Source organism: Amblyomma maculatum, chromosome 8, assembly GCF_055883805.1.
Source record: "Amblyomma maculatum isolate TAMU_Amacu chromosome 8, ASM5588380v1, whole genome shotgun sequence".
Taxonomy (NCBI): Eukaryota; Metazoa; Arthropoda; class Arachnida; order Ixodida; family Ixodidae; genus Amblyomma; species Amblyomma maculatum.
Genome location: NC_139351.1, coordinates 88,785,258 through 88,812,873, shown reverse-complemented (window position 1 = coordinate 88,812,873; position 27,616 = coordinate 88,785,258). Strand labels below are relative to the sequence as shown.

Here is a 27,616-nt window from a genome sequence, read left to right as displayed (position 1 = left end):
ATTTTCCTTTTTTCGCGATAAATTCGAAGGCAAATTAAGACCTCATACGAAACATAGAGTGCACTAGCATCTATTATTTTGTGTTTACAAAACAGGGTGAAACATTTAATGACATCATTAATTATTAGCGACGTAAGATGTGCAAAACTAAGAAAACCCCGCTGCGGTGGTTATGTGTTTGGAGCCCCCTAATAGGTCTCACATCGGGGACGTATCTTCAATGATCAATATTATCCTTGAGAGCTTAATAATGATACGAAGATAAAACAGTGGCAACAGGTTGAAGGCAGCCTGCATAAATAGAATAAAGCATTCAATGAGCCATTCGTGCTAGAAAATTCCTGCAGTTCTGCAGCCAATAAACTCCAGCCACATTTCGCGCTTGTTTAGTTCCTGGTTACGCAGCGTGATTACATATCAATTGTAGTGTCATCTTAAGCTTAAGCGCGGTCAACAGAAATTCGTCGCTCTTTTGTGGAAGACTAAATTGCGTCTCCCAGAAAGTAAATAAGGTAAGAAACAAACAACCGAAACAGTTAAGGCCTGCGAAAGCTACGCATCCATGTAAAAGGATCTCGCGGTGCTGTATACTACACCTCCGCAACTTGATATGAAAGCTATTCCGCAGAAATATTCCGTCAAACATTGTCCCGCCGTGGTGGTGCAGTGGTTAGGGTGCTCGACTACTGTGTTAAAAAATACGGAATCGAATCCAGTCGCGCCGGTGAAAGGCAAGGCGCCCGTGTGCTGTGCAATTTCAGTGGTTGAAGAACCCAGGTGGTCGAAATTTCTGAAGCTCTCCACTACGGCATCTCTCATAGCCTGACTCGCTTTGGGATGCTAAACACTATAAACCGAACCATCGAAACATCAGCGACCCCAGTAAGCTTGTAGAAGAATTTTTTGAAAGTGACAGAAATCCTTGTCAAACATACTTAAAAACTATTTCCTCTTGAACGGAGGATTTTGCTGGGATATACCATGCGTATTCATTCCGGGGCAGGCTACATTTTACGTGATGCGTTCGAAAAGCTATCAATGTGTCTATAATTCGCTTCGGCATTGTCAACTCCCGCCATCTCCCTGTCGCCGGTAGAGTGTACCGCAAAACTCAATAGAGATATATTCCCTTCACTTTATGAAAGAACTACAGGATACGGTAACGTGATTCGCGAATATATTGACTCTACAAATGTAGACTTCCTGCTCCCTGAGAAAACTTAGAAAGCAATTCCATCACTTGAACCCACTACTTCCGTTAGTGACAGAATCAATAGTATATTCCGAACGCTAAAAGTTGTGGTGGTGACTGTGAATGCCTATCGTTATGCGACACATACGACATATGGCGGTACTCGCGCAGACTAAACAAAAAGCATCGGTTTTTTTGGCTTAGAACTGACGTGAAGTAGAACTTATAAACGCAGAGTGTAATGGACTTCTTGCATGCATGTTGAGCGTGGGTTCTAACGGCATTCTGTCATTTGAAGTTGACGTGCACTCACGTTTTGGTGCGTTGCCTGAACGATGGTCGTGCATATGCGAAGTCTAGAGACGCAGCAGCAAACTTCCTGTCTCACGCTGCGTTAAAACGCTAGAACATGGTGTCATTCTATTGTTGAAAATAGTTGCCAGGAGCGGCACTCAACGGCGAAAGCGAAGTGTGAGATGACTAAATACACACCCCACCGAACAAATGGACCTTGCAAAGGTAGAATGCCTGTCAACAGCATCTGCACCACTTACACATTCTCAAAAAATCCTGAAGGTGCACTTTGCCAGAAGTCCTCTGTAAAACGTGCCACGACAAAAATATAATGGACGATGTTTTAGCATCTGCTGAATTTTGTTTTGAAAGCTGTGAGGAGTACGGCACTGCAGTCTACGCAGGTCGCTCTTATAGCATGGGGAAAAATAAGTGCATGAAATTGGTCAGAATTCCGTGATCGATTAACAAATATTAAAAAAAAACACCTGTAACTCTTCTAGGGGCGATTATTACATTGAAAAATTAGGGCCGTGAACACCAATGGCTATGCTCACTCTTAAATTCTCCTAATCAGCAATGATAACAAGGAAGCCGGAACTACTGACCTGGGTGGACGCACAGCAGAAAGAGTAAAGGAGCGAAACGAGGACAGAGCTGTTTTGGATGGAGCCGAAGTTGTGGCAAAAGATTTCAGTCAGTGTTCTAAGCGCTTGCCTCAGGAAATAAAAGGGATCAGCTGTTTGAAACAGCATGGCCTGATAGTAGTCCAGTCTGACAAAAAGGGTGGGGATACCCACAGGAACGTATGAACGGAAATCCATTGGAGCTGTTGAGAAAAACTTCAAGAAAACTGCATTGAAGAAGAGAGCGCAGAAGACTACAACACTAAGAATGCTGCAAGATCTACACCTGAATTTACCTGCGAAGAATGCGGAGAATTCGGATAGTTGTACTTAGGAGGCATTCTTCTTGTGCATAACACACAAGCCTGATATCCCGTTCAGCATGATAGTGTCTGAGAAGGGTAGCTGGCAGTCAAATATAGGAAAATTCCTCCAAAAGCAGCTGACGACTTTGAAGACAGAAGACCCCTTCGTAGTTAGGAGTTCGCACCAGATAGGAGAAGATCTGAAGCAAGAGCTCGGCATGACCACATCGACCACCATAGGGTTCAACACTGAAATAGATCTGCATATATATATCTACTGAACCCCGCCGGGGTGGCGCAGTGGTTACGGCACTCGGCTACTGTTCCCAAGGACGCGGGATCGAATCCCGGCCTCGGCGGCAGCTTCTCGTTGGAGGCGAAAAGCAAGGCGCCCGTGTGCTGTGCGATGTCAGTGCACGTTAAAGAACCCCAGGTGGTCGAAATTTCCGGAGTCCTCCACTACGGCGTCTCTCATAGCCTGAGTTGCTTTGGGACGTTAAACCCCACAAACCAACCATATATATCTACTGAAAAAATTGTATGAGGCAATAACCTCACATTTTCTCACACAATCTCACTCAATTCACATAAGAAATCACGTACAAGTCGCATATAATTGCATAGGGTCTCATAGTTTCTTGTACATTATCATAAATTATTTATGATATTTTGTGATAATAATGTGCACCGTATGAGAGTCTATGCGATTACATGAGATTTTATGAGGTTATTGCCCCGTAGAGCTTTTGTTTTTTCAGCAGGCGCACAAAGATTTATTTAAAGCTGTTAGATCAGTGATAGATGAGTCAGGAAAGATGCCTTTTTCTAAATACGTCGGGTGTAAGCAGCGACTTTTTTTAGCCTTGTTAGAGTGTTATCTACAATCAACTGCCATTAACCTAATAACCAGTTTCACCCACAAAAAGTTGGAATTTGCATCGGGTCGTGTGTGGCACCCGTCTTGTATGACGTCTTTCTTTCTCTCATTGACAGGAATTTGTTAAACTCACTCAACTTACGCATTTTAGATATGTAGACGGTTATCTGGTGATAACGGACAAGCCATGTATTTTATCTATTGACGAAGCTGTTGTTGCTGACATTCTTGATTCATTCAAAATGGTCGCAAAAAGGTTAAAGTTTACCTACGATCTCCCACGTGAACACAGCATACAGTTCCTTGACCTAGGAATTTATTTTTGTAAGGGCATATATGTGTAATTTACTATTTAGAACAAACGTTTCTAGGATACGAGAAAAGCAAATCTGGCATACAATCGCCACATTATTTGTCGATCTCTTATTTCAATAGCTGATGTTCCAGCCTGAAAGTCCGACTTTCTGATCATTAAATTCGGCCTCCTTGCAGCGGCTAAAGACAAAGCTATTGGCTACAGTTCCTGATTATGCGTCCTGGAAACTTTTGTCCCCAATGGTACAATCCTAGATCACAAGAGACTCTCCTTCCATACAGCAGTGCTCAATCTAAGGTTGTCAAACGAGCAATTTCCATGAATTGCCTCAATTCCACGTCGGAAAAATGCGTCAAGATACAAACAGAGCGTTTGCGCATGTTTGGCTGTCATCCAGATACTTTCTCGGCAGTTAGCGAGAGCCTGCTACAAAAAAAAAAAAAAGATAAGTAAAAAGCAAGATAATCAAGATCAGCAGCTGACATCTCAAATAATTCTATACAATCACAAAGTATATAATAATCTTAAGAAGGTTGCAAAAAGATACAATGTAAACGTGCTTTTCTGTTCACCAAGTAAGCTCTCAAAATTTGTCCAATGATGGTGAAAAAAGCAAAAGCCGCATTGTAGCATCAAACACCAACTCTGGTTCACCTGGTGCACTGCCAAAGTAGTTTACAGTATTCCTCACTTATAGTAGAGTGTTCATTGGGCAAGCAGGATGCTATTTTAACTGGAGAGTCAAGGAGCACTGCGATTAAGTCAAATATTGAAAAGGCAGCAATCTTGCCATTCATGGCGGGACTGTAAGCGTAAGACCATTTTTCGAAAAACTAAGTTTCTTTGGCACGGAAAGATCAGATTGAGAGAGATTGTTAAGGCGCATCACATCAGAAAGACGGGAGATCAATGTGTCAGCCCCCCGTTATTTTTTTCTGCTTGATAATGAAATTGCCTTTTTGGACAAACACGGTTGTTGTTTTTTCTTGTTTTTTATTTTCAATAAAATTTAGTTTGACGTGCAGGATTCGTCGTATAGTGTGTGTTTCTTCTTGTCTTCGTTTTGTTTCGTGTTGTTAATGTTTTAAAACATAATCAGCAATGCAATTCGAAATATCAACGTCGAAAACATGTATCCGAGTGCGCTTTGCCACATCCCATATTTATTGGAATGACGTCGCTGTGAACGGTGTCCTCACAGAAATGAAGTGAATTGTTTTCGGACGCCACGGAATACACAGCCAGGGCAGGTATAATAAAACAGTTCTGAAGTCAATTTCATTCCATTTTTTATTTTATTTCACGTCCTTCGCCGCTGGCTGAAGCGACGCTGCGCCCCGCATTCGATCTTGATCATTGGCTGAGACGTAGGGCGTGGTTTCGGTACAACCAATAGCGAAGAGCGGGTATTTAAATACTATTGCAATCAATTACAGAACGACTCGTTCAATAATACTGGCAATGACAGTCTCGTTTTACTGTATTAGATATGCGAGTTTTATGATTGATATGCGAGGTTTTATGCGAGTTTTATGATTATTATGATATGCGAGGTTTTATGATTGTGCAATGCAGAACAGCCCACTCAACGAGCTTTAAAATGCGTATTTCGCCGTTCGATATTTTGAAACACATTGCCGATTCAACAAAATTTGTAAACGAAGCCCACCGCCCATGCTCACGGCCTTTCGCTTTTGAGTTAATCTTGGAGCCTAAAATAATAAATTAAAAAGTCTATCAGATAGACTGGCTAATTATTCTTCTAAACACTGTGTCCCGTACACAGTGTCCGCTTGCTGAAAATTCATCTGCGCAAACGGTCCCCGACGTATCTATAAAAGGTTTCGAAATGAAGATCAGTGAAGTTTTAAAAAATCGCTTTACAATGAGCTTCATTCAGAGCACTCTGAATCTCGGCAGCCTTGAAAAAACAGCAGAGTGGATAAAGGTAAAAATGAGCGTTAAAAACATCCCAGATAAGGAAAATAGAATAGCTACGAGCAGAATAAGAACGGCGAAAAAAATATGGTCGATCGTTCTTTGAGCTAAAGTAGTTCATCCCAAGTGAAGGCAAACGTAGCAGTGGCGTTTTCAGCCTTATTTCTAGAAGGTTATCTCAGCGACTCTGATACTGGAATTCCAGTCGCAGTGAACGATGTGCCTTAATGGCACAGCGGGGAAAAATAAATGCTACGATGTATACACGTAAAGGGATAAAGGAACAACAGGCATTGGCACTATTTCCAAAGCGGTTTGTTCCGATCCAGCCAGCATTTTTTCTTTTATACATACATTTGAATCAAGTACTTCCGTTATTGCATTACTATTTCACAATGTTCAACACCGAAAAAGAAAAAAAAAAATTCTTTTCCATATTGTCATTGGCTATTGGCTGTCTTCTTGTGTATATCTTAGCTGCTCCTTGTTTTCCCATTATTTGTCCCCTGCTTCACAAAACGATGAAAGCACAGGGCATAGCGACGCTTTTATCATCGACGTTTATCATCGTCAGTAGTCCGACTTCTTTCCCTGCAAGACGCGCGCCTGTTCTGGAGGTCTAGAAATACCTTGCCCCAACATTGCGCCTCGCGCCAACTGCAGCCCTATTCTCATTGAATGGTTCTTAAGCTTACATTTCGGTTTTTCTCTGCAGTTTGTTGAGACGTTTACATTCTTTCCTAAAATTCACTCTTCCCCACGCCCTTCAACGTAAAGTATTCTTCACGCCGTTTAATGTACCTCAGTGAAAGAAGAACGTCATCATCGTCATCATCTCATCAGCCCAGCTGCAACATAAAGGCCAAATACTCCTCCAACTTACCCGTTATTCACCCGCGCCGCGCACCACCCCTTTAAACTGTTTTGGGTTATCTACGCACTTATTCAGTGGTTACGACGCTCGACTACTGTTCCCAAGGACGCGGAATCGAATCCCGGCCTCGGCGGCAGCTTTTCGATGGAGGCGAAAAGCAAGGCGTCCGTGTGCTGTGCGATGTCAGTGCACGTTAAAGAACCCCAGGTGGTCGAAATTTCCGGAGTCCTCCACTACGGCGTCTCTCATAGCCTGAGTTGCTTTGGGACGTTAAAACCCCACAAACCAAACCTATTCACTGACCCCCATTCTCTCACGGCTACCTCCACTTGAAATCCCCTCCGTTACCCCAAGATTTGCATCGGTATATTCTCCTGCGCATTAAATGGCCTTACTGTCAAGATTTCCTTTTACATAAATGGCCTTTTCATTCTTTGCTGAAAGACTGATCTGCTCTATTTTACGTAGCACTTCATCGTGATGCTCTGTCACGCGCGGACGGAGTGTCTTACTGAATAGATGGATAATAAGGGTTCCCTTTGGAATGGTATGGTGTTGGGTGTCAACCAGAGCGCTTCCTGGTGGTGGCCCTGCGCCGCAGCGCCTCCATGCCGCGGTCACGCGCGCAAAAGCAGAGAAAACACCAGGGCTGATTAAGAAATGAAGAAAAAGGTCAGAGGCTATAGGGATTCTAACGGGGACAGCCCGGGATTCGAGGCACGCCACGGCCGTAACACACGCAACGATCGTGTCACGCGGTTGTCGCTACATGCGAAAGTCAACGAAGCGTCGCGAGCCGGTAAATGCGTCGGGTCAGTGTGTGTCCGACCTGCTCAAACTTTCGGGCAGGGGCAACCGCAATCTACATCCTTATAGCGAAGTTCGTTGTAAACAAAACAAACTATTTCACTAAGTTGTTATAAAGCGCGCCATTCCTCCTCCCCAAAAAAATGTGAAAGAAAGAGCGTTTTAAACAACATTCATTAATGAGGAACAAGCCCAGGCATGACGTAAATGAGCCCCTCGGCGTTCGTTGCAAGGCAATTGTGAGTTTTGTCGTGGTGGTGTCCTGGCCTCAAATGTCACAAGGACTAACTCAGCTCTTTATATGGGTCATGTCAAAGATGTATTATATCAATTGCGAAATTTCCCACGAAATATTTGTAACAAACACAATAGGGGGCTTGCGGCCCACACTAGTGGACAATAAAGTTTCTCTTTCTCTCTCTCTCTGCCTTTTCTACCCTAGGTTATGTCCTATCAATATCTCGGTATTCAGTTCACACCAAACCTTTAATGATCTTTACACATTTCAGCAGTCATCAGCAAAGCATCGACTACATTAGGTTTCCCATGCCAAAACGTGCGATACTCACCGCCTCATTCGCAGACGCGCATATCTAACATATGCTCACCCACAGTTTGAGTTTGCTCATCTGTATGGTCACCGCATAAACTTACCTCATAGAAATGCTTGAATCCACTAAAAGTTGAGCTGCCCGGGTACAACTGCAGCATTTATATACAGTCCCCTCGCCAGTGTCTCCCATCTAACATATCTTAAGATTATACATTTGCTTTAAATCCGGCGTTCAATTTCCTTCTGAGTTTATTGTATTGGTACGAGTGCGTTTAACGTTTACCCCCCCCCCCCCCCCCCGCTCTTTCACTGGGCTTACATAATCATCTTAGCGTCAAACGCAAGTATGAGAAAACTCAGGCATTTAATTATTCTGCGTTATCTACAGAAATTAGGCGCTAGAATGATCGTCCTGGCAAATTTTCATACCTGCTCCTGGAGAGTTTAAAAAGCACCTATTTATGCATTTATCACCATAGTATTATTTCAAATGTCGCTGTAGTTTTTATTGTTCATAACGACTTCTTCTGTTGCACAGTTGTCTCAATTACACATGCTTAGTTCTTTTTTGCATATTCGTGGTTCATTCTTTGTGTTCTCCATTTATTGCGTTACGTTTCGCTCTTGACCTGTTTTGGATAAATTTTGTGTTCCTTTAGTGGGTTTGCTTTGTTCCATGTTCGTTGTATCATTACAGTGGTTTATTAATTCTGTATATTCATTTTTGGTATACCCCTCTCGCCCAATGATCTTCGGGGCCTGTGAGGCACAAATTAAAAAGAACAGATATGTTATTAATAGCACGTTTAAATTTATCACCCATACATAATTTTCCTGTTTAAAGGACGCTACGCAGTGTATTTACAGAGTCCAGATAATGTTAATTTACTGCCAGATTTGGGCCCCGCCTAGGTGGTGCAGTGGTAAGACGTCCGACTACTGTCCGGAATACCCGGGTTCAAACCCGACCTCGGCGGCTGCGTTTCGATGGAGGCGAAACGAAGAGGCCTTCGTGTGCTGTGAGATGTCAGCGCACGTTAAAGATCCCCAGGTGGTCGAAATTACTTCGTAGCCCTCCACTACGGCTTCTCTTTCTCTCTTTCCACTTTAACTCCCACCTTCCTCTCTTCCCTTACGGCGCGGTTCAGGTATCCACAGACAGAAGTGTGACAGATACTGCGCCTTTCCCTTCCTGTGAACCAATTATTATTGTTATTATTACTTAATAATAATAACAATTGGTTCACAGGAAGGGAAAGGCGCAGTAACTGTCACACTTGCTCTGTGGACACCTGAACCGCGCCGTAAGGGAAGGGAGGAGGGTGGGAATGAACGTGGAAAGAGAAAGAGGGGCCGTAGTGGAGGGCTACGGAGTAATTTCGACCAGCTGGGGATCTTTAACGTGCGCTGACATCGCACAGCACACGGACGCCACTTCGTTTCGCCTCCATCGAAACGCAGCCGCCGAGGTCGGGTTTGAACCCAGGTATTCCGGACAGTAGTCGGACGTCTTACCACTGCACCACCCCGGCGGGACTGCCATATTTGAATTGAGGTATCTTCAGCCACTCTTCAATGCCTGTCTGTTTCGCTTTCAGGTCGTCGCTACTAGAAGAGTCCCCCGAGAAGCAGGGTTCACGAGGCGGCAGCGCGAAGCCACGCCAGTGTGCTGCCAAGTCGCATGTGCCGCAGATGCGCCAAGGCCTCCTCCCGCCGGCCGTGGCCCTTGTGCTGCACGTCCTGACCAGCGGCCTGCTGCCTCGGCTCATCTCGGCTGACGAAAGTGAGAAGGCCACTCACTCATTACTAAGCATGTGCTAAAGGGGTGATCCTGAACCGCATGGTCATCTGCACTGTCCATGGAGGGAACATGAACAGGGTAATCAGGGAACTTGTGGACAGCTACACTGTCGATGGAGGGCACATGAAAAGGGTGATCGGAAAACTTGTGGACAGCTCCGCTGTCGATGGAGGTCACATGAACAGAGTGGTCTCAAAACTTTTCGTCAGCTACACTACCTATAGACGGGACGTGACCAATGTGATCCGAAAAGTTGTGGTCAGTTGTACTGTCAGTTGAGGGCACATGAACAGGGTGATCCGAAAACTTGGGGACAGCTCCACTGTCGATGGAGGTCACGTGGACAGAGTGGTCTCAAAACTTGTCGTCAGCTACACTACCTATAGAAAGTACGTGGCCAGTGTGATCCGAAAAGTTGTGGTCAGTTGCACTGTCAGTTGAGGGCACATTAACAAGGTCATCCTAAAACTTAGAGTAAGCTGCCTTTGATCTGTATGGCACATCGTTTAGTCAGGATGACTTTATTGTTAAGGTTGAAACCCAGCAGATGACATAAAAAGGGCCATTCAACTACAAATTACGCAAGTGTGAAGCAGTCGAAAGGATGTTGCGCCTGCCACGAGGAGTACTAGAGGGACGTCGCAAAGAAAATAGAGGTGTAGTATAAAGGCTTGGTAACTGCCTAGTTCTGGGCGGATCCCTTGACCCTTGCGGATAGCGAAAAAAATTTAAGACTGAGAAAAATGTTCATCTTGAAGCGGCACTGCACGAGATGAGCTGTTTCGTCACTATGCGGCATAAAACCGCTCCCTTCAAGCTTCGAAACTGAAGACAAAGAAATACAGGTACAAATTCTAAAGCGATATCACTCTAGCTGCGTGAGTAAAACCCATACGAGAGTGTGCGGTGTGTGAAAGAACAAGACTTTAGCGTCGTCATGGTGTCCTGTAGAGAAAAGGCTAGAGAAAAAAAAACTCCGAAAGGGACCAATTTTGTTACATTTTCCGATTTAGTTCTTGTATCCCGAGCTGTGGCAGGCGGCGCTGCAATGAGCCGTGAAGTAATATCTCGCTTCTATTACATGGGCGGCCATATGCGGCCTCCAAAATGTTGGAGCGCCCGCGTCCAGCCTCCATCAGGAAGGTCACTGTTGGGCGGGCCCGGCCAAGACCACGGCATAGCGCGATGGCGTGCCCTCACGCCATCAATCGGTGAACCTGCGGCTGGTTTGTCGCGAGCGTGCCGCCGTTTTGAAAAATAGCCCGGACTTTCCTCGGCGATTCTGCACCTTCGATCACGACAGTCGAAGCTGGGTTCTCGTTCTGGTACCCACCTCTTCGTTTCTAGTGACCCAGCCCAGCGACTAATTATGGCAGAAAGTAACTAAATCTTAGTCAAGACTGTTGATGTGCTAGTATATCGAATTGAGGCCATCGTTTGGTGTTTTAGATTTGAAGCTTAAGTGCAGTCGTTGATTCGAAGCTTTCAAAAGAAATTTTGACTCTAAATCCAAGGAAAACAGATCTCTGGCACTGGAACTTTCCAATTGCACAGGAGAAGCGAAGAGAAAATGAAGCCATGAATAGATCTCGACCCGAAAGAGCTAGGGAACCGCATATGTCCCAAGCCACACAATGACGTCATGCCTACGAAGCGACAAGGAGTGGTATGATCCCGTGCTCACGGGCCTCGGCTCGAAGTTGACCCGACATGCCATAGTGGAGAAAGCGAGTGGCATTGACCTGTCACCAAACGTACTATTTCGAGTGGGGGCCGAACTGCAGCCGCAACGAATGAGGGACTGTGCAGTCGTTAACTCGACACAATGGCCAAGTTCCGTGACTCTTCCTTCCAAGGCACTCGAGGACAAGTCAGCCACCATAAATCGTCACCACAAGGGAGAAAGTAGAGGGGTCAGGACCGAAAGCAACGCAATAATTGACACGACGTATTCGACGTGAAAGTCATCACGACAGTTGACGAGCCGCGCACTGTATGCTATTTAGACCTTGAGAGCGTTCGTATTTACTGAAAGAAGAAATCTACCACTTACCGTCGAGCGTTGATATTCGAGTGCGCTTCACGAAAGAGAGACCTGTAAGTTTTTGTATAAAATATTTGCGGTGCTCTTCGAAAAACAGGACATCACGTGGGAAGCAATGCCAACGAGAGTGACGGCAAAAAAAAAAAAAAAAAAAAAAAAAGTGGCTACGTTGACCATGACGTGCGACTGTGTCATTCGCTTGCGCGCATTTCAGGAACGCACTCTGACTTCATCATTTCGTTCTTTATAAGACTTATTTGAAAAGATCAATCCTACAACTCATTCATACCTGCCTGATATTAACAGATATCGCCTTTGTCAAAAGTATAACCAGCTAACAGGGTTTCTTTCTTAAGCTTGTAGGGAAGCACTTATGTAAGAATGACGAGGACTTTGCCTTGCGGGACATTTTGATAAATTTTCCACTTCCACTGTGTGCTTGAGCGGAAACCTTGTTTGCTGTCTACTAAATTAAGATAAAAGGTGGTAATTTTAAAACATGAGGTCCAATGTTTCGGTTCAGAGTAATGGACAAACAAATTACATTATTAAAATACCCCCATGGTTTTCACAGATTAATCGACCAATTTGTGAACAGCTCAGTGACTTATCTCCTGATTGCTGCAATGATTTATCGATCGAATGACGGTTATCTAACGCAGAGTTTTGTCCGCCATATGTTTTTTTTTTTTAAGTTCTGTTTATACGGTACGTGAGGCGATCGTAGCTGTCGCCACTGCTGTAACAACGGTATCGTCATACATGCTGGCTAACTCTCGTTTCAAAGTTTATGCGTCACGGCGATACCGCTTAACACCGTGGCTGTGTTAGAGCTCAGCAAAGTGTTTGATATCGGAGGCAAGAACTTCTATTGCATGCCTCCAAAAAGTTTTGATGTCATTGCCTGTAGCAAGCAATTTTTTTTCGGGTAAAAGAAAGAATCGCTCGAAGCACTGTTTAACAAATGCGATCTAACGTCTAATTGCTTAAGAGAACAATTAGATGTGCCGAGTGGATGTACTGTGATGGTTTGTGAACTGACAATGCGCATGCGGTCCTCCTGCGTGCAGAGTGTTCCAGCCTGGGATTCCGCGGCGCCTGGCTCAACCCCTGCGGCTACTGCGTGGGCGGGGACACGGGCCTGGAGCGGGCTCACGGCCGCGACTGCCGGGGCGCCTGCGGGGGCACTGCGAGCAGGGACTGTAACGGGGTGTGCGCAGGAGGGGCCTACGTCGAGCCATGTTCCGGACAGTGCGTGTGTGAGTGACGTCATCGTTCCGTCGCCACAGCACCCCCTCTTTCAGCTTGGTCTGTGCTAGTTATTGTGTGTGGACCACTGAAATGAGCGCAAACGAGCGGTAATGACGGAACAGATATGCTTGGGACGGCTGCTAACCGGTTGCGACTAATTGGAAACATTGTTAGATAATCTGAGCGACTTCTCTGCAAATTTTTTTCTCGAGAGATTTCAAGGAAGCGATTCGAATCTCGAGCGTGGTTTCAGCATTTATCATTTAACGTCCAGTGTTGCGAATTCATGGCATATCAACAACACACCGCATAGCTATTATTACAAGGAGCTCGCGTACAAAAACTTCACGTATCAGTTTATATCAGCAGGCAAACCTTTCGGGTAAACAAAGGCTTGGCAACACTCTAATCCAGCTGTGGGCGAAAAACATGGAGACGAGGGGGAAGGAAGGGGGGGGGGCGGGTACGGGACGTCAATGTGCGACTCCTCACTACCATGCAGTAACTCCAAGTCTTGCATATTCTAAGAGCTTTAGCAGGAAAATATAGGATGTTTGTCCGACAAAATAGTTTTGATCGGTATTCAAGTACACCGGAGACCCTCGACTCCTCGAGGCGTCCTTTCAAACAACTCGGACCATCTTAACAGTTTGAACCGAATGCCGATTATTTCGAATTATCGAATTACGTATCTCTGACCCTTTAGATGAGCTTAAAATTTTTCTGAGGCTTGTTTTCGCACGCAGGCATATTTGCTATCTCAATGCATAGGTATTACGTCTTCAATCCCTTCGTAACTTGAGTAGTCAAAGATCAATAACAACTTATTATGGCAGGCCCTAGCTTTTATCAGGCTATAGATAGTCGTTTTGTAGCATTAGCGATGAGACAAAGACACCATATTGGGTGTCTTATTTTTCCCACTACAGACGGCAAGCACAGCAAGGTGTACGCGAAGGACAAGGAGATGCTCTCCCAGCATCGGGACTGCCGGGGAGCGTGTCTGTCGATCCAAGCCACATCGGGACGCTCCTCATACACAAAGGACTCGTGCGGAGTATGCGTTCGGGGTCCCGTGTCCAAGGATGCCAGCGCACACAAGGACTGCCTCGGAGTCTGCCGCCTGCCCGGTATTGTCCCGAATCATGATCCCGTTATTTTTTTCAAACATTCCTCTTTTCAGGTGCAACAGCTAAGTTATGGGATGTTTTTATTTTTCCACAATGGCAGATGATTACTTCCATAGGGGAGACTTGGCCGGAGACTTTAAACACACTACAGGTAGCACGTGACGCTCGTGAATCTGATCTGACAAATATATTAAACGAACTTGTCCCCATCTTCCCTCCTCATACTCCTCTCTCTCCCTTCCCACATCTTTCCCCGCGCTATGGCCTTTTCCTTCTCAAAGAACCTTCGCCTCCCATCAAAGTCAAGCAAGGCATTGCACGAGGGTTTCGCTGAAAATTTGGAATCTGTTCTAAGTTGTTTAACGTCCCTAATCTTGACTCGAGCTAAGGAGACGGCATATAAAATTGTTAAGGATTGATTTTGTACTCTATGAACGTAAAACAGCGCATATACTGGCCACCATATTACAGTGTGACTACGTATGTAATGTACAAGCCAAATCGCAAGAGTTTTGAGAATACGATGCTTATTACCCTGTTTAGAAATTTCATATTTATTTTTTTTACATTTAGAGACACTTGCCACGTCCAAATGTAAGTGATTTCGAAAGCAGGTCACGCGGAAGAAACTGCGCAGCCGGTTGTTCGATACGTGAACTTATAGAAAGCGGAATATTTTGTTCGGTTTTGGTTTTGGCGTTGTAACATCCATAAGCGACTCAGGATATGAGGGCTAACGTGTTGTTATAATTTAATGAAAAAGACGCTAATAGGGATGCAAAAACACAACGAGGCTTGTTAGTCTGTTGTCACTGCTGGTTGGCGCACGAGGCTGAGTTCGAGATAATCACATACGTCCGGTCTGATATCGACCTGTTTGTCTGCTTTCGCATGCGTTCTCAATCGCTTCTAGAGTAGGAATATAGATACGCGCATCAGTTAAATATTTATTTGTTGGTGCCTTTTTCTGTTGTTTTGTTAACTTAGCTACCTTAATGTCATGTGCAGTTAACTACAGTTAATGTGCAGAAAATAAACAAAAGAAATATAAGTTACGAACAATATCCTAAAGACATTGCTGGGGAAAAATTCCTAAGAGAAAAAAATATGCAAACATGAAAAGTGAGCTCAAATAAAAGGCACTGAAATGTTGGGCACTATCGAAATAGAAAAGGGAAGATTATATATTTGCAAAAAAAAAAAAAAAGCCAGAATCGCACTATCGGACTCAAAATTACTAAAAAAGGAATTGCCGGAAACTGTGTACGTAAGAAAGGCCGGCGCTCCCGAAAGATACGTGGTGCATGAACCAAATATAATAGTAAACTTACTAACTAGTACGCGTGTTTTTATTTTGTTTTGTTTTGTTTTTCAACACAAAAATTTTATGCAAAGCAATGTTTTGGCGAACCTCTTTAAAAAACTTTTTCTTTCCGAGTTCGCCTGCAGCTAACGCTATTTGTCCTGTTGATGCACCGCAGAGAAGCATTATTAATAATAATAATAATAATAATAATAATAATAATAATAATAATAATAATAATAATAATAATAATAATAATAATAATAATAATAATAATAATAATAATAATAATGATAATAATAATAACATCCTCTGAAAACAAGACATGTGGATAGAAAGCAAATATACACCAAGGTACCGGGGAGAAAGGATCTCTCACGCTGTACGAACAAACAAGAAACGGCGCATTTTAACATAGGTCGATGCGTCGCCATGAGATCGCTCGATCGACATCATTTTTCTTTTATTCGCGTTGTCGCCCCGGCAACATTCGGTACCCGTCGAGCGTTCACTGAAAGGATTGGAAAGTACCGCCGCTGAGTCGATTCTGCATTTTTTGTATATATTTGTTCTGTCTATAGCAATGTTCGAAGGAATATCACCAGGTTCGCGGGAAAGCCAGCGATTTTCTATATCTCCTTAGCTGCACCTTCACGAAATCAACGGCGTACAAACACTGCAAACGTACAGCACAACTCAAGCGTGCGTAGCGTCAGGACGCCTCGCCAACACGTTAGACGCCTGTATCGAGCGCGGCAAAGCCACGCCTCACCGAGGCTTCTCACTTGTGCGGCCTGCAAGACGTTCGATCAATTTGTTGATGTCCAGATTTCTGTTCCGCTGCAGTGTGTGTCCCATGACACCGCCGAATTGGAAAAGTAAGAAAATGATGCCCTACATTGCTCACGTACACAGTCGATCGCACTTGCCCAGAGCGCTTGAGCGGGCAAGTGCGCTACGCTCTTTGCGCTACGTTTCCTAAAATGCGAATGCACCAACTCGCCCAATTCAGCATTCTTGTGCGCTTGAGCGGGGCTGTGCAAAGGAATTGAACTTAAATTAAAAAGCAGGCTATGATTTCAGGATACTATACCATCGTTCTAGGGCAACGGCAGAGTCAGATGAACCGCACAGACACAAGTACACTACCTGTAACAAAGAAGCTTCGTTAAGAATTCACTTAATTTGCTTCCCGAACGCTCCGAGCTCTATACAGGTGTGATCGACTCTGTAGAAGATATTATTTTAGTGCACTGGCACTCGAGATATAGTAAACTAGAATACTTTCGATAATTCTAGAGCACTATACTAGAGCTACCACTTCGCTATTTACCCATTTTGTGATGTCTAAATCCTACAGTCACGTGCAGCAATGAAGCTACTGTGACACTTTCGAGAGCAGCCCCTAACCACGCTGCTACGACAGTCACGATCCCAATCAGCAAAGTGGTTCTTTTCTCAAAGGCACATACCGCGAATTCAGAGAATTCGGAGGCACATACCGCCGACGGGAAAGATAAAGGCGGAATTTCCGGGGACAGGGCGGCCGTAATTGGACAATCAAGAGCCTCCACCCGACGCTTTGCCGAGAGGAGCCGTCTGACGACGACCTAACCCGACGAATCTAACGACGAGCTGGGAAAAATAGTATTCCTCTTACATTACAATACCTGCCGACAACTGTAACGTAACCGCACTAGTGGATGCCGGCGCTGATTTGTCGACGATGAGCTGCCGGCTAACCATGACCCAAAGAAAAATTTTGACCCTTTGGACTGGGGTCGCAGATCCGCATAGCCGGTGGCCCAATGGCCAAGTGGAGATGCCGAGTGGTATCCGCAACTCGCGAGCACGGTATTCACAAGTACAAATCCGTGGCGTCACTTTCGCCGGCTGCTTTTCTTACTTCCGGAGTGTTCCTTAGACCTTATACTTGGATTGGACTTCATCCGATTTACGGTGCTGCCATCGACTACAAGGAGCTAATCGCGTTTACCATCGGCCTAACTGCTGACGACGATCCCAAGCAACACAGGGTTAATTTTGGAGACTGTGATGATCACATGCTGACACCGTCGATAGCCAGCATGTTTGTAAATGTCGAGTGGGACAACTTCGGAACTCGTGACATCGCCGGAGCCGTAATGTCACTGCTCATGGGTCAGCGAATCTCTGTAGCTCTCGGACTAAATGCTGAAGAATAAGCAAGCCGAACTTCTTGCAACGAATGTCAAGTAGAAACCACAACGTTTGGAGGAGAAGACAGCCAGTGAGTATCTGAAGAACACGTATATGCGCCAGACAATACACGCCCTCCGAAACCACAAAATTATTACAAGCATCGAATTCCCCGGTTAAAATAGTTAAAATAAACGCAAAGCCGAACCTCGTGCCTAATCAAAAACGGCGCATTATCGACCCTTTCAGGGACTGTTCAGCACCAGCCTTTGAGGTTCAGCATACACCGCTCACCAAACATCGAATTATATAGTCGACGAAAGGCAGAGACCATTATGCTAGTCCTGATCTCTTTAGAGAAGATAGACACAATTGGCCGGAAATTTCAGGAAATGGTTTAGGGCGACGCCATAAAGCCGTCGACAATCCTATGAGCTTCGCTTGTTGTTGTGGCAAAGAAAGATGCCAACCCACAGTTTCTCCGTAGATTACCGAGGTCGGAACAGAAGTACTAAATAAGATGTTCGCCCTCTGCTACGCATTGACGACTGCTTAGACCGGCTGCGTCATGCCAGGTAGTCTTCCATGCTCAATTCACGGTGTGCTTATTGGCAAATAAATGTCGGAGAACACGGTCGGGAGAAGACCGTCTTTTTGCCCAGGACGGCTTGTACGAATCTAGGGTGCTCCTTTTCGGCCTATGTGAGGCTCCTGCAACCTTCCAAGGAATGAGCATCGTGCTTCCAAGGAATGAGCATCAGTGCGCTCTGCCCCAGCTGCGAAGCTAGTTACAGGGACAACGCCGACGCCGATGTCAACGGCGACGACGACGCGAAACGCAGGAGCAGGCGCCAAAGAGATGCGTTCTAAAAAATAGCTTTATTGTTCAAGCGGATGACCCGTCCCAGATGGTAGATGCCGGCATCTTCCTGATCCACGTCCCTAGTCCGGGATGCCGAAAGCTCACGCCGTCTCTCGAGCCTGGCGTGCGAGAGCAGCTGGTGCCTCCTAACTCGAGAACTCTGCACCGCCTCGCTGGCAAGCATGTGCTAGACTACTCAGCGGCAAAGATTCGAATCGTTTCCTCTACCTCCTATTGTCACCTAGTTACTCCACATGACCTAAGCATAGGGTGTTTTCAGAGGAGGAAGAGTGGAGACGATGATGTCAGAGAAGCAGAATGAGCACATAGACAATCACGCAAACAGCCACGTGGAGCGCACACCGCAGAAGAAAGAGTGAGATACAGCTTCGCTGCATGAATAAGCTTTCACCTTGGTATACCTGTGGGTGGTCCTACGTGTCTCGAAATTTTCAATGCGAGAGCATTAAAACCGAAGGTTCAAAGCCTAGCAAAATTGTGCAATGCTTTCAGTCCACTTCGTGTAGGCGTCCACCGAGGAGTGAGCAAGACACTGCGCTTTTCTTTTTCCAAAAGGGAACCAACTAAAGACACTTAGTCTAGCTTATACAATTGACGTCCCGAACCTTCTCAGGCTATGAGAGATACCGTAGTGTAGGGCTCCGAAACTTATGGATTGGATGTCTGCTAGAGAAGCCATGGTGGCGGAAGACACCAAAAGGGGCCGAATTAGAAGGTCCCCGAAATTTAATCATCCCGTCTCCCAGAAAGCAGCAGTCGTTTGCCATCTCTGAAAATCTTTATTGGTCAACACTGTCTTGACTCCACAACCACGACCTCCCGTGGAAATTTAACACTCCAAGACGCTCTCTTTAAGCGTACCGCCACGCATGGAAAGAAGGGGATTAAAATGACAAGCAACATGAATTCAAGTTCATCGCATGATTCAAATGACCTAACTTTATGAAGTAATTGATTCCACTTAAAAATGAACTTCAAGAATTTTATATATTTACGCGGGATTGAAATCTACCACTGTTGCTATTCGAGCCAACGACTGTTGCATAGCTAACCGAGCACGCAACGCAAGGTAATTGTAAACTTTGGAACAATAGGTGATTCATATCCGTATCACGGGGTCTTTCCCAAAAAGTGGTATCTTAATTTTGTATGCTAATTAGATGCGTTTAATTTAAGACTGATAAATTACAAAAACAGTCGTTGTGTGAGTACCGAAATGCAGGTTTGTGTTTGATAGCCTATTTGCTTCTCTTGACCATAGATTGAAAAATGCTATCTATCCAACCTATGCTGAAGAAGGCTGAATGAAATTGGGTGCGAAGCTGAGCAGCCTACCATAAAGCAACTAATTCGGCTATTTATTTATAGCTGGCATGGCTTTCGTGTGTTAGAAAATAAAGAAGCCAAGACAGCTTAGATATGTTGAGATTTCTACCGATAAGGGGAGAGAAACAGAGGAAATATTTTATTAGTAACTTGCCACCCTGCTGTATACGTTGTTCTCCATAACCTCGAGCATTCCGAAAACACAGAAATATTTTTTTAAATGTACTTCTCATTAAGGAACAAGTTGCTAAACATATACATTTATTAAGTGATTAGTTCATATGTCCCTTAACTTTTAAGCTGTGCGGGAAAGGCCCAACAGATTGTCCCCCCCTGCCGACTTCATGAGAGCGGAGTGTGAGAAACTAACCGTGTGTGAAAACGGATATTCCTGCAGGTCTGTCTCGCGAGAAGGCGACACTCCTGTGTGGGAGCTGTGTCGGCGGAAACAGCACCACGCCCATGGCTGACGTGCTGGACGGATGCGGGAACTGCAAGACTTCGAAGACTGCCTGCCTCTGTGACGGGTGAGTGCGTAGAAGTGTATCTCCTGTTTCCTTTTTACACCGCTGTTTGCAAATATAGCTTTATATATTTCCCAAGCCATGACCTATGCGAAGCTCCTAGCTAATTTCTTAAGCGGAGCAGTCCAGAATTCAAGGATATACAGCTCAAGAGCAAAGCGGCAAATTCACCTCAAAAGAAGTCGTCCAGCCAGTGGCGATGAAATATGGTCATTTCCATGACGTCATACCAATCAGTCAGTGCCATTGGTTGAAGGACCTCCCCTTGAGGTACATCCGCCGCTTCGGCCTTAAGTTGTTTTGGTTTATGGTTTTTACGTTCCAAAGCAATTCAGGCTATGAGAGACGCCGTAGTGGAGGGCTCTGGAAATTTCGACCACCTGGGGTTCTTTAACGTGCACTGACATCGCACAGCACACGGACGCCTTGCTTTTCGCCTCCACCGAAAACCGGCCGGCGCGGCCGGGATTTGATCCTGTATCCTTGTGCAGAACGCCCTAACCATTGAACCACCACGGCCGCGTGGTTTTAAGATGCATTTATTTATTTATTTATTTATTTATTTATTTATTTATTTATTTATTTATTTATTTATTTATTTATTTATTTATTTATTTATTTATTTATTTATTTATTTATTTATTTATTTATTTATTTATTTATACACAGTACCTACAGCGCCCTCACAGGGGCATTATTGTAGGGGGGAAACGTCATAAATAAGAACAAACATCTAGTACACAGTAAATTAGGCAAATGATGCGGTCTACACAGAAAATACGAAAGACTAATGAAGTGTAACTGTAATAAGATTACAATTGTGTACTGTTGGAAAGAGCTTAGTAAGCATGAAATAATCATGGAAACGTTCATGGATAAGATCAACGTAAGCCGACTAATCCAGCTTTCCGCTGTACTGCAAGCATGAAACAAACTGCATGAAATCACATGAAGCGTACAGCATTATGATGCAGTACACCATACTCGCGTTCGTAAATAGATTCATAACACCCCATTTCCTCTTTTTTCATTATACACACGTGCGGCATGTAATTGCCAAGCATTACTGATCATCACATACTCTAAGCTGGTCTAGAATAGGTCATTTAATATCTCATTTCTTTCATAGTCTTATGTCTCCAAGCTTGCCTAATCTTTAGTTAGTAACCTAAGTTTTCAACCACCATTTTCACATGAATAAAAAAAAGCTTGTCATTTCCTCGGCGTCATTTTCATGTCACATTAGGCCCATTGACCAGGCAAGCAATACATGAATAAAAGGTTTATCGCATCTCGTCTTCGACTTCCCGCGCAGGAAAGGCGATAAGGACGCATGCGGCGTGTGCAACGGCAAGGGAGCATCATGCTTCGTTCTGACAGCCGTGCGCCCTTCCGCCGTGCCGGCAGACGTGGACGTAAAGGTACGGCAGTCCTGTTTTCATTGCTAAATTCCTCTCGTTTCGACGCACAAGCGGCGTCAAAGTCCTGGAGCCAACTACAATTCTAAAGCTTGGGCAGTGTAGACAAAGAACTTTAGTATGTGTGGCTATCATGACGTGGTGCGTGGTGCTGTACATTCGAAGTTACCGCCGATATTTCAACACAATAGTTTTAAAAGCCCCTTTCTCTAGGCTCACGAAGAGCTCCCCTTTAACGTCTACTGATTGGTCAAGTGGGGAGCGCTTTATTCGACACGGGTTTTTTGGAGCTGGGTTAAGCATCCGCGTAATGCATCTGGCCCACACAGAGCTCCCCTTCGTCACCTGCTGATTGGCCAAGAGTAGAGAGCCGTATTCGACGCTATTTTTGCGAACCTGGGTTAGTTATGAGTTACTTGCCCCGCCGGGGTAGTGCAGTGGTAAGACGCCCGACTACTGTGCCGGAGTACCCGGGTTCGAACCCGACCTCGGCGGCTGCGTTTCGATGGAGGCGAAACGAAGAGGCGTCCGTGTGCTGTGCGATGTCAGCGCACGTTAAAGATCCCCAGGCGGTCGAAATTACTCCGTAGCCCTCCACTACGGCTCCTCTTTCTCTCTTTCCACTTTCACTCCCATCTTCCTTTCTTCCCCTACGTACGGCGCGGTTGCGGTGTCCACAGAAAAACAAGTGAGACAGTTACCTCGTCTTTCCCTTCCTATAAATAAATCAGTAAATAAATCAGTACGAGTTACTTCGAAGGCAATAAACATTATTCTCTCTATCTTTTCGTATGCAAGGGTCAGTGGAGCCTCTTCCGCACTGGTGCTGCCATCCGCATGAGTGGTCATCGTAGCAAAGGCTAAGTAGAGCGTTGGCCTTCATGGACGCATATAAGGTGGAGAAATGCATCGCTCAAATGATGCAATGTCACTTAGAGTCTGGGGTTATCTAGATTGTGCCCAGTCAAGTTTTTTAGCGTTCTTTGAGGAACGCTTACTGGCATTCAATTCACATTCAGTATATAATTCCATCGAAGTTTTTTTAACACGATATTTTCGAACTCGGTATAGGCAACTCAAAGCTTCCGTTTTTTTCACTCTGGCGCTCAATGGTTAAACAATGATTTTTAAAAAGCGCGAAAAAAAAAAATGAGAGAACGATTGAGGTCCAGCATTCGTCCAGAACAAGTGCCTGTTTCGAGTAGAAAATCTCGGCTACATTACGTAATAATTTGGCCCCTCGATAACTGCAATCGCTTGTCAGATAAAGCGTTTTTGTTGTCTCCGACTCAAGCTTGCAAGAGAGGAACCGCAACTGGGCGCGCGTATAGAAACGTGACTGCCTCAGGTTAAAGATCCCCAGGTGGTCGAAATTACTCCGTAGCTCTCCACTACGGCTCCTCTTTCTCTCTTTCTACTTTCATTCCCACCTTCTTCCCTTCCCTTACGGCGCGGTTCAGGTGTCCACAGAGCAAGTGTGACAGTTACTGCGCCTTTCCCTTCCGATGAACCAACCAACCAACCAACCTCAGGTCATCGCCCGAGCGCTTAATGATCCGATGCTTTTTAAACAGCTCAAGAGTCCGGCCCCAGTAATGGGATCTCACAACAAGATAACCCGCAGAATGGATGCACAGGATCAATTATTGCTAATAATCTGCCATCGTGCGGGACTTCTTGGAAGCTACTTGAGCCTTCCGTCAAGATATTCTTCAGCGATGCATGCAAGAGAAATGTTTCTCGCTGCTAACGACACAAGATTTCATTCAACCGGCCTTCAAGCCATCATCGCACGATTCCAGCTCAGCCGACTTAGCAGTCGATGAACGGTCGTCCTCCTTTCACTCTTCCACGTCGATATTAGCGTTGCGTCGAGGTTGTGTAGAAGTGAAGTCACGGGGACATCGATTCACCTTAGGACGAGGCCTCCTACCCGGTAGCGCCCCTTGTTTCCAAGCTTGAAAGCCGATAAGAGAGTTTGTCACGAGATCGCAGGCCGTGTGTTGTGTGGACGTTCGGAATGAGGTCATCGTTGATATATGACATGAAATCGGTTTATGGCGTTTATTACAACGATGCCTATCGACAACCGCTACGCTGCTGTTCAGCCAAAGAGAGAGCGTCGATCAATACAGTTCGACCTGAAAGGAGACGCATATTTTTATGTCTTAAATCAGTTTCCTCTTTGTAGGAGGTTGGAGATTGATAGTGGGCATGGTCATAAACAAGGAGAATGCGATGATGTTACTATTATATTATGATAATATATGACTCATTTCTTTACCCTTAGAACAAAAGAAATTATGGTTGCCACCTGGTAAGAAGTGAGTATTTATTTCAGAATTTTTTATTTTCTTCGAAAACATGACATCTGAAGTTTAAGCACGAATAATGCATTTTAGAATGTAAGTACATGGCACCAAACATTGCTGTCTATCAATATATATTTATTGCGAAAAATACGGTACTCGATTTTTCCCAAAGGTGCGTGCGATTACAGTGTGTGCAAACCGGTGAGGGGCCGTATTGTATTATTTAGCTTTCCATTTCCTTAACCTGTTTTCTGAAAACGCCCCTTTTATATAGTACCCGGTAGCCGAAAGAAATCGACATGAGTGCACCGCCAAAGTTTTCTTTACATCTCTGTCATGCCTATTAACGTTACCGTTCTCTGCGCCCATTGATTGTCTTCAAATGAGCGAATACTTCCGGATGTGGGCTCTTCTGTGCACCGCCATCAAATACTACTGGTGACCTAGTAACTGAACGGGGCTCTCTATCTTCCTTAGATCACGCTAGATGGCGCCTTCAGGGGAGAGTCACGTGACATCCTCTGCGTGTTCCGGAGGCGTGAGCCAACCCCGGTAGAGTCCGGCGAACCGCCTCCACCAATCACGGCACCCGGTCGCGGGAATGGGACCATGTTCGCTTGCCAGCCAAGGGCCTTCCCAGAAGGTATAACGACTATGGAAAGAAGTCAGACCGACCCGAAAAACATATATTTGGAACATTTATCAAGTTATGCATCTAGAGCGAAAGCCTATTCGTCATGCGACAGAATCTAATTGTAATGCATAGAAACTAAAGTTTGGGATTTCATGTACTTCTCGGAAAATTCTCAGATCATTAGTTAACAGTACAAAGTAAACGACTTGTCGCTAACTGCAAATTGCCTGTAGTTGTAAGGATGATAAATTGAAGCCAGTTTCAACATGATGCCACTAACATGATGTTAGTGGAATACTCCTTGACAATCAAGGTGTATACTCATTCAAACTCTCCCTATTTTTTCAGCGCGAGGAATACAAAGAAGAAGCGAAACACCGCGACGCTTTTTCCGTGTCTTCTTTGTGTCCTTAGCGCTGTAAAAATATTGCAAATTTTAGTTCAATCCAGCTCTCCCAGTCTTCACTCCACCAGAAGAGTGATCAATGTTTTTTAGGGCTGTTCTTCTGGCAAGTTATGTATATGCGATTTTATGAACCTTCATTTGCTGTATCGTTCATATTAAGTAACCTGTTATGTATGTATGTATGTATGTATGTATGTATGTATGTATGTATGTATGTATGTATGTATGTATGTATGTATGTATGTATGTATGTATGTATGTATGTATGTATGTATGTATGTATGTATGTATGTATGTATGTGTGTGTGTGTGTGTGTGTGTGTGTGTGTGTGTATGTATGTATGTATGTATGTATGTATGTATGTATGTATGTATGTATGTATGTATGTATGTATGTATGTATGTATGTATGTATGTATGTATGTATGTATGTATGTATGTATGTATGTGTGTATGTATGTATGTATGTGTGTATGTATGTATGTATGTGTGTATGTGTATGTATGTATGTATGTATGTATGTATGTATGTATGTATGTATGTATGTATGTATGTATGTATGTATGTATGTATGTATGTATGTATGTATGTATGTGTGTATGTGTGTGTGTGTGTGTGTGTGTGTGTGTGTGTGTGTGTGTGTATGTATGTATGTATGTATGTATGTATGTATGTATGTATGTATGTATGTGTGTATGTGTGTGTGTGTGTATGTATGTATGTATGTATGTATGTATGTATGTATGTATGTATGTATGTATGTATGTATGTGTGTATGTGTGTGTGTATGTGTGTGTATGTATGTATGTATGTATGTATGTATGTATGTATGTATGTGTGTGTGTGTATGTATGTATGTATGTATGTATGTATGTATGTATGTATGTATGTATGTATGTATGTATGTATGTATGTATGTATGTATGTATGTGTGTGTGTGTGTATGTATGTATGTATGTATGTATGTATGTATGTATGTATGTATGTATGTATGTATGTATGTATGTATGTATGTGTGTGTGTGTGTGTGTATGTATGTATGTATGTGTGTGTGTGTGTGTGTGTGTGTGTGTGTGTGTGTGTGTGTGTGTGTGTGTGTGTGTGTGTGTGTGTGTGTGTGTGTGTGTGTGTGTGTGTGTGTGTGTGTGTGTGTGTGTGTGTGTGTGTGTGTGTGTGTGTGTGTGTGTACGTACGTACGTACGCATGCATGCATGCATGCATGCATGTATGTATGTATGTATGTATGTATGTATGTATGTATGTATGTATGTATGTATGTATGTATGTATGTATGTATGTATGTATGTATGTATGTATAACTTTAATGAAATGCCGGCAAACGACGGTTTAATGCGTCGTGACGCTGGCCAGCGTCGAACCAGGGTTATGCTTTACTCTGCATTACCTCATTTTGGCCCGTTTGTGGTGGGCCGTTAAGCTTGTTTGCGTTTTCATTGTTTGCCTCCTTTCTTTTTTGCTTCGGTTTTACATTTACTTCTTGCAGTGCATATCCTGTCATTCTGCTCTGCTTCAGCCGTGAAATGTGTTCAGGGCTTATTCAGGTGCTGCGGGCAGCTTTGCTCCTGGAGCTTTCCGCCACTCAAAGAATGGGAGAAAGTTGAATGAATGAATGAATGAATGAATGAATGAATGAATGAATGAATGAATGAATGAATGAATGAATGAATGAATGAATGAATGACAGCGAAACAACTTTTGACTCCAGGAACATACGTCGTGACGGCCCGTCTCTCCAGACTTGGCAAAGAAGTGAACAGCTCAGACCTTATCCTCACAGCATTCAACAATGAAGGCAAGTTGTTTCGATAGATGCCTGTCACATTTTAGCATGAAATTATGGTGTCCGTGGTGCGCGATGTTATTTGGCGTGTTTATTTTCCCATATATTTTGCCTTCATTCTTTGAGCTTTGATGCTAGAGCAAGAAACGTTCCGAGCTCAGTGCTTTCGCAGATAGTAACTCCGCACAACGTTCCACTACATTAGCAAATAAAAATTTAATGCATTATATTTATGACCTTAGGAGGTTCCAAGTGAGGAAACAATTCTTGACTTCCTCGTATTACTAAATGAGCAGTTTTAATACAACATAGGCAAAAAGCGCAGCAGTTGGTAGTATAAAAGTATAAAAATGTTGATAACTAATATGGTAGGGGGGGGGGGGGCAAATAAAAACACACATTCAAAGGTGTAGGTAGTCAAGCACATATATAACTGCCACGTTTTATCGAACGTTCGCTTATTACGAACGGAGGAGGAGCTACCGTTAGAATATCTTCAAGACTAAGCGGTGCCAAAGTACATTACAGTTTTTTTTTTTAAGTTGTTAGAGCATGGGTTACATGTGGGGACTTAAACATAGACCAGCGTTATGCATGATTTGATGTGATCATTGCAATTTATCAAGTAAATATTCTTAAGGAGGCGTTGAAACATCTACAAGGTCGGGTTTGTTAGCGGTGATTCCTCGCCCCAATAATTTTTCTTAGAAGTCAAAGCATACTTCAACATGATTTGTAGTAGACGCCTGTCCATCTGGCTGCCAGGATTACAGCAATGCGTTTGCATTAGATCCGTCGTTGTATTCGGAAGAACACAAATGGC

At 44.1% G+C, this 27,616-nt stretch overlaps 1 protein-coding gene across 1 annotated transcript in view; it reads left to right on the top strand.

The window, feature by feature from the left end:
* The window catches only part of LOC146181740 (uncharacterized), a 65,779-nt gene that overhangs the window by 6,188 nt on the left and 31,975 nt on the right, over positions 1-27,616 (top strand). The window contains exons 2-8 of the mRNA XM_084575544.1: positions 9,381-9,565; positions 12,698-12,886; positions 13,808-14,008; positions 20,096-20,225; positions 21,538-21,643; positions 24,430-24,595; positions 26,719-26,805. Coding sequence (XP_084431670.1) covers positions 9,475-9,565; positions 12,698-12,886; positions 13,808-14,008; positions 20,096-20,225; positions 21,538-21,643; positions 24,430-24,595; positions 26,719-26,805 — 970 coding nt within the window. The 5' untranslated portion in view covers positions 9,381-9,474. The remainder of the gene's footprint in view (positions 1-9,380; positions 9,566-12,697; positions 12,887-13,807; positions 14,009-20,095; positions 20,226-21,537; positions 21,644-24,429; positions 24,596-26,718; positions 26,806-27,616) is intronic.